General features: G+C 29.1%; 1 protein-coding gene across 1 annotated transcript; it reads left to right on the top strand.

The window, feature by feature from the left end:
• Window positions 1–2,025: 2,025 nt before the first annotated feature.
• Window positions 2,026–4,228, top strand: LOC115034219. The gene has a single exon (XM_029490310.1). The coding sequence runs from the start codon at window positions 3,163–3,165 to the stop codon at window positions 3,805–3,807; it is 645 nt and encodes a 214-aa protein (XP_029346170.1). The 5' UTR covers window positions 2,026–3,162; the 3' UTR covers window positions 3,808–4,228.
• The last annotated feature ends 4,756 nt before the right edge of the window (window positions 4,229–8,984 follow it).

Raw genomic sequence — 8,984 nt, forward strand, 5'->3', positions numbered from 1 at the left:
ATTACAGAATTTAGCTAATATTATAAAAATATGAATTATTATAAAATAATAAATTAAAATAAATAAATACATTTTAATATTTAAAATAAATAAAAATTTATATTAAAAAAACAAATAAGAATGAATTTTTAACACACTTGGGTGACCCATGTTTCAGTTTGATATAATAATTTATAACTTATATATAAAAATATAAATTTAAACAATATATACCACGCTAATGAAGACGGAAAAGAGTTAACGATACCCGCATTAGATTTAGGTATTTAATATTATCAATGCAGGCATATTAGTAAAGTAACAATTATAATTTATAATTTATATGACAACTTACTCTGAATTCTGAATCACTTATAAACGTCCAAATTGCTATTATTTTCAGAAATTCTACATCAGCTATTGCGAATTGCAATTCAATAATAATATTGATATCGATTACATGGAAATTAGAATTTGGGATTTTTGGTATTTCTTTTATGACAATTCTGTTGTACTTGTACACATAATAATATTCTTATTTCTTAGCATTGATAAACTATTATAGGTCTACAATTCTATAATTATTTATTATTACTAATAATTAGTTATTACCAACTTACACCATAAATAAAATATCTATTGGATTTTGGAACCGAAAAAAACCGAAAAAACCCGTATAAACCTCTACATCAAAATATAGGTTTCTGTTTCGGTTTCTAAAAAAATGTATTTAAGGGTTCCGGTTCGGTTCCAGATCCCAATATTCAAAGGGTTCCGGTTCCAAAACCGGTTCTTTTCGGTACGGTTCCAGTCCCTGCATAAAACATTTATAATAATTTATTTTAATTACATTTATCTACAGTCAAAACGCAAAGGAGTTAGTATAGGTATGTGCATTGTTTTTGTGAGCCACGGATATACAGGATGTATCTTATGTCCTCTTACGCGTGTTTTTTTTTATGACTATAGATTAATGATATGGAATTTCAAAAAAACGAAAAAATATTACGTTAATACGCACATATTATTATCAATTCAGGCTTCGTCTGCTGTATTCACTAGACCTTCTCAACCTTGTTTTACGATGATGCCCTAATTTAGATCCATACAACAATAGCGACACGCTTTAAATATTAAATAATTAAGGGATTTTTCACTTAAATGTAAATTAAGAACAATCTATTAAGACTATCTTCACAATTGTTTTTTCTTATCTGTAGTTTTGTCTATCACGTCATGAAGCCATAATATTATATTATATTAATTATACTTTGAACACATGGTGCAAGTGTACAACATAATAAACAATTTTTCGGCGACACACATCATGGTAATCCGCAAAACACCTGTTGTTAACCACTGCACTGGTATAGACTATATTAGGATTAAGTACATCGTACGATTTCCGAAACTGGAGAACGGATTTTTTTGTTTGGGGTCTTGTTAGATTTACATTGGCTAGGAGATGTACAGTGAAGATTTTCAGAACTTTATCTCCAATCGTTAATTCACTACAAAGCTGTAAAGCTGAAAAACATCAAAAAACACCCAATAACATTTTTTTTTTAATGTTTTGTAGTGAATTAACTATTAAAGATAAAGTTCTGAAAATCTTCACTGTACTTTTCCTAACCAATGTGAATCTAACAAGACCCCAAACAACGATATCCACTCTCTGGTTTCGGAGATCTATCTCACTAAATGAAAATGAAAATTATTTTTGTGTGGGGCTGTTCACACCGACATTTTTCTGGATTCAAATTGTTATACGGCTTGGGTGTGATATCAGTTAATAAATTTCTAAAAATTAAAAACGAAGAAAGTTTACATGCCGATCCCTGACTTGGCAAGCGTTTTTTAGTTAGCAAATTAAGTTATGAGTAATTAAAAAAGCACAAAAAATTTACAATTTTTGAATTTTTGAATTAACGTTGGATGCATACAATCTACAATCACCCTACAATGGGTCTGGTACGAAACATCGACAGCCAGTATATCGACAAGTTGAAATGTCGACGGTCGAAACATCGACAAGTACAAAATGTCGACAGGTCAATATATCGACAAGTACAAATTATCGAAAAAATAAGATTACATTTTATAGTTTAACATCGATATAAAGTGAACGGTATTCTTTTGGATACTGAATGCTCTGTAATAGCTTTGTATACACAGATAACGATAAAAGAAATAGTAATTATTTCGATTTAGTACGAGTACAAACGAGGACAAGTACGAGTATATATGTGCTGTTAATATCAAAAAATCAGTCGGGATTTCAAAACGGGTCAACAAGCTGAATTTTTATAAGGTAATTATTTTTATAACAATATATCAGTATTTATTAAATAATTATTTTGAAATATATAATATTTAATTAATATAAGCACAAAAATATGTAAACATCGACTTGAAAAGTTGAAACACTAGCTTTTTAATAAAACTGTTAATAATTATAGGTATAATAATTTAATAAATTTAATAATTTATAAGCTACAGTTATCGGAAAAAATGCTATCCAAACTTATAGGCACGAATTCACGACGATGCACAAAATTGTGTGCGCGTTCTATTTTTATTGCGGTCTTATCGTTACCATCGTTGTCGTCCGTTATATACGTAATACCTAATCCGTCATAATGTTTTATTATTATGAGATAGGTAATTGATGATATACGAATAATATATTAAACCTAATAATATTAATAATATATTACTGATTTTTGCTTAAATAACGTACAAAAAAATTTTTAAGCATTTTTCTATTTTTTTTTTCTATAGAAAAGTGGATATTTGTGAACTTATACCGTCACAAAAAGGAAAAGATAAACTTAATGTTCACAGATATCTTTTCCTTCAAAATCAACGCCGTAAAAATACATTTTATTGGAGATGCGATCAACGTATTTCCATTCGTTGTAAAAGATCAGCACAAACGGTTTTAGTAGATGGAAAACATTATTTATATGGTCAAAATAATGACCACAATCATGCTCCCGAAGCCAGTAAACCAAAAATTGCAAAAATATTATCAACCTTAAAGCAGCAAGCTGGGACCTCAAGAGACAAACCAGCCCAGATAATTCAAAGTATTTATACTTCAATGGACATAAATAATGCCAATCAATGCCTTCAAAAGATGCAATGCGTCAACAAATAAAGAGAGTGCGTAGATAAAATGTAATGTCAGAACCTACGTCATTGGATTCGCTGTTTATACCCGAAGAATTAAAGCATACATTAAATGGTGAACCTTTTCTTATTAATGAATCTGAAATTGGAAATGATAAGATACTTTTATTTACAACATTAGCGAACCTCCGTAAGCTCGAATTGGCAAAATACTGGATAATGGATGGAACATTTAAAACAGTACCAACAATATTCCACCAATTATATTCAGTTCATGCTCCAGTTGGGCATGATACAAATTCGCGAATATTACCTCTGGTTTTTGCTCTTTTGAGTAGTAAGTCTAAACAATGTTATGTTCGTATGCTTCAAGATCTACAAGACTATGCATCAGAAAATAATATAGTTTTACAGCCTGACTATATTTTAACTGATTTTGAACAAACAGCTATTTGTGCAGTTAAACAAAAGTTCACAACTAGTCAAAGTCGATTATGTCTCTTTCATTTGGGACAAAGTATGTGGCGAAAAGTTCAGTCCGTTGGTCTTTCTATTAAGTATGGTGAAGACGAAGAATTTAGTTTGCTAGTCCGTCATTTGCTTGCTCTTGCTTTTTTACCACCAGAAAAAATGCCATCAGCATTTACTGAAATTAAAGAACAACTAGAAATAGAATCTGCACGGAAAATCTTTTAATGTGGTTTGAGGATAACTATGTTTTTGGTCGAGTTCGAAAAACACTACGGAATGGCAACATTATTCGAGGATTACCGTTATTTTCACCAGAATTGTGGTCTGTTTTTAATCAGAATATTCCAAGAACGCAAAATAATATTGAAGCCTGGCATCGACGTTGGGAGTGTCTTGTTTGTGAATCAAACGTAGGAGTATAGGGGAGACTGGCTTAATATGACATACCACTTTTTAATTTAAAAAAAAATTGAAGAAATAATGTTAGTTAACACATGAAACTTGAGCAGCATATTTGTATTTATATTATACACATATTTCTGAAGTCTAATTGTACATTTAATACAAACAAATAATTTTAATTTACTTTTTTTTAAATGTACCTACTATGTCATTTTACCCGAAGTGTCGGGTAAAATGACATACACTATATTTGTATAAGCAACCATATACTGGGCAATAGAAATAAATTATAAAATTTTTTCAATTTTTATAGTTTAATCAATTTTTTTGTTATAAATAGCAACACTTAAGAAATATATTTTAATATAATTAATATAATAATATAATTATGGAAATAACATAATAATAAACACTGCTATGTCATTTTGCCTGATATCATACAAGTTTTTTTTCAAAGTTTTTATGGCCAAAGTATTATAATAAGCTTATTTATAAAATAATTTTAGTATAGCTAGCCTTTTTATGTTCAACTTCGAATAAAAAAAATTGAAGCAACATAAAGTTTTATATTTTAAAATTAATTTTTAAAAATGATTAAAAAAAAAGTTGATAAGACAAAAAACACATTTTTGCTATCAAGTTCTCTGATAAGGTCAAAACCTGTAGTCACTGTATACAATTGTATGTAGGGAGGTTATTTGTCACGTTTATAATGCGGATTCGGTTCGTAAATATCAACAATTCTAATCAAACATCAATGTGTCATATTACCCTAATATGTCATATTAAGCCAGTCTCCCCTACCACTTAATAAAAGGAAACGTTCCAGTATGGAGTTTTTAAGAGGGATTGCTTATATATGAGTACTATGACATTATAATTTTATTTTAATTATTTAATTACTTAATTATTTAATTTGATTTATCGACATATTGACATATTATTGTCATTCATTTTATTTTTATATCCTATAATATTTTTTTTTTTTATTTACATAATTTATATACTTGTTTTAATTTAATTTGTAAAAATAATTCTAAAATATTTTTTTATTTACATAATTTATATACTTATTTTAATTTAATTTGTCAGCATACTTGTCGACGTTATACTTGTCGATATATTGACCTGTCGACATTTTGTACTTGTCAATGTTTCGACCGTCGACATTTTAACTCGTCGATTTACTGACTGTCGACTTTTCAACCGGCTCCCGCATACAATATATGAACATGTGAACGTAGTTTACAGCATACGAACAACAATAGTTAATGTTTAATCGGTATTGATAATTAATTTTACCTGTATTAAATATACTTTTTTCAGCGCATCCCAAACGACTCCCATCCATTGTTTGCTCATTCCCAAACGGCTCCTGTCGAAAAAGGTTTTACGAACAGGTCAATTCCCAAACGGCTCCCGTAAGAAAAAGGTATGAGCCGGTAAAATTTCCAAACAACTGACTGTAATACCAATATGTATATCGATATTTTACCGGTTTTCATCAATATTTTGATGAACTTAGATACTGTAAGAACATTATCTGTGTTTTTATGTAGGTTTTTTTACGATAATTCAGTTTTTATGTGAGTTATGATAATTTTTAAGTTACGCTATATTATATACAGTATACACACAGGGTTGGGCAGTATCTTAGATCTAATTGTATCTTGTATCTTATATCTCGATACAATTATAATATGAAGTATCGAGTATCTTGTATGGCGATACATTTTTAGACTATGTATCCAGTATTTCACAAAATAATTTATTAGACCTTAAATACGTTGCCCCCCCCCCCCCCCCCCGTATTTAAGGGAAGCGACGTGAACATTTGCCCCGGGCGGCCAATTTTTGATACATTTAGGGGGGCGGCCAGGCGCTAGTGTATATTATATAAAAACATTTTTTTTTTTGTAAGAATTTGTTACCAGCTATACTAGGACATTTTGCATTGCATGACTATGGTGCAGCCATTTGGCGTCATTTACTCATTTTGTCAATCAATGCCCTGATAGCGTTTTGTAATGATAATGTTATAATAATATGTTTAGTCAATCATTTGCTGCCTGGGTGATAACTATTCATTTTTGTAATTTTTTTATAGATTACATTTGTATGCTGTCATATATTTTGACAGTAATTAAAATAATGTATCATCGTGATCTGTGTTTTTAACAAAATTTTCATAAATAAAGAACTACAACTAAACGATTAAAAAAAATAGTAAGTGGACGTCGCTCTGCTGTACAGTAGGTTACCAATGGGTAGGGCTGTCTTTAAGGGGAGGGGGAAAGCAGGGCCCAGGCCCTGGGCCTCGAACTTTTTGCTTACATTTGGAGGCCTCGCGTTTGAAAAAAGTGGTAAAATTGGTTTCGCTCTGGGTCTCCCAAATTCTAAGTAGGCCCTGCAAGTGGGTCACTGTAATGGATGGTGTTAAATTTGAATTCAATGATATTATATCATTGTATAAGAAAAACGATTCTGAGCGAAAACGGTCAATCAGCCTATGATATTACTAAGTATATTTGATGATATTATCGTGAATAAAGTAATTAACATGAACCTTATAAATTTTATATCCTCAGCTATAAAAGTTGAACATTTTATACATTTTTAACTATAAAATAATTATTCAATTATAAATTTGATAAATTTTGTCCAAATTCGATCTTTAAATGTTTATTAAAAAAAAATTGTGCCAATGTATTTTTAATATTTTTCAACTGTTATTGTAACAATTTATTAGGATCCTTGCATTGAATTTCCACGTTCATTTACCCAACAAACAAAATAGTATTGATATTTATTAGAAAAAAAAACTAAAAAAAATGTAAACAGAGAATGTCCGTAAACAGCTCAAAAAGAGTCAAAATATTTTCAAATATCTACAGTCATTCGTTTTTTAATTACAATAAAATAAGAAAATCATCACATGAGAAATTGAGCGAATATCAAATGTTGTAAAAATATGAATTTCAAACTCTCATAAAAATTTAAATTGACTTTCTTGTAGACTTTTTTTTTTTGATAAAGGTAGACAATGTTATGAGAAATCTTGTAATACATTTTCAAATCTTAAATTTAAAAAGAAAAATTTTTACGAATTTTTAACTCAAAATAATTTGCTAATTTTCGGGATTTTTACATATTTTGCCAATTTTTGAACTTTAAATGCTAATAAAAAAAAACTGTGACTAAGGATTTTTAATATTTTTCAAATATCATTGTAACAATATAGCAGGAGCTTTTTATTAAATTTTCAAGTATTTTACTCAACAAATAAAGTTTTATTGACATTCATAGAAAAAAAAACTAATAAAATTGGAAACTGAAAATGTCCCTAAACAGTTCAAAATAAATCAAAATATTTTGAAAATTTTATCATGTATAGAAAATGGAAATATAAACATTAAACACTCAGTGAAAATGTCATGTATCTACGGTCATTTGTTTTAAAGTTACACAAAAAACCAAAATCAATTTTCTCGAAAACAGATTTTGCGTAAAAATTCCCGTTTTTCCTTAATTTTTTTTTGTTTTTTACGGCACTATTGAAAATTACTGGAAATTTTAAATTTTTACCTCCCCAATGCACAAACAATATTCACTTTCCAATCAAACAAGATACTGAAGTTGAAAATCGAAGCATTATTTCGAAAATTTATCGTGTACACAGACACAAAAATAAAAATAAAAAGAACACACATCATTGTAAAATCAATACATTTATCGTTTCACTCAGAATCTAAAATAACTTTGACAACATTTGTCAGTAATTAAGATATATTATATATTCCTGTTCGTTATACATTTATTCTTCGTAAATATTAAATTTTATCGTTAAATGTCATATACTCTTATGCCAATTTTGTAATTAGAAAAAAACTTTTTAAACATAAATTGTTTAAAAAAAATACTCTATCCAAATATGTAAAAAATTGATGTTACCATTTAAAAAAAGTAAGTTGTATAGCGCATGCGCGTATCGAAAGTGTTAAAAATTTGAAATTTATCTGAAAATGTGTACTTAAGTACTATATTCTGTCATTTACCGAAAATTCCATTAATACAAGGTCATCGAACTGAAATATTTAGTGGTACCTTTTAGCGTGAACATACTGTATATAATATACATATTATTATATTATTTTCTATAATATACCTATACTTAAATTTGTGTTGTTAATTAGACAACTTTATATAATTTGTATGAAGCTGACACTACCTAAACAAACATAATTTTTTGTATTCCATTCCTATTATTAATATAAAAGATAACGTAATAATGCTGTAATGACGTATTGACATTTTACCAATAATTTTTAATAATTAAACGAAAAATACAAAAAAAAACTGAATGTACTTAAACTGACAACTTTAATTAGGTTTATGTTATAAATGGCAGTGGTGGATCCAGGGGGTGGCAAAGGAGCATTTGCCCCCCCCCCCCAACACCGTAGTTTTCTTTTGTTTTACACTGTGTTTAGCCAATTTTGTAGCCAATCTTGCAACTTTTTGTACTTTTGCCCCCCCTCCCACCCCATGACCATAAATTTTCATTTTTCGTTTATCCGTTGACGAGATATAACTCCTCAAAGTTGGGGTGTTTTGAGAGGTGTTTGTGTGTAAATGCGTTATACCTAGTCAGTACTGCAAACCGCAGTAATTGGGATTCTTGTGCTCCAGCGTAAAAAATAATAAACTATTCAAATCAATTCAGTAAGTACGATACTTAAGCCTAAGTTGTGCCCCAAAATACCCCACTATGTTGCACAGTTCTCCCCCACGCTAATAGTGCCACTGGTCATGATATTATTGATATACTTATCGCTTATTAAGACCAGAAGTTACAAGTAATAAATTCGATACCAAAGATATGGTGATAAATGATTATCAGTGTACCTACCTACTTCCGACAATAACTTTTATTGTTATACATACATATTATTATAAGTAATTGGATTATTGGACTATCACGTCTTGTCGCTAATCATATC

Source organism: Acyrthosiphon pisum, chromosome A2, assembly GCF_005508785.2.
Source record: "Acyrthosiphon pisum isolate AL4f chromosome A2, pea_aphid_22Mar2018_4r6ur, whole genome shotgun sequence".
NCBI lineage: Eukaryota > Metazoa > Arthropoda > Insecta > Hemiptera > Aphididae > Acyrthosiphon > Acyrthosiphon pisum.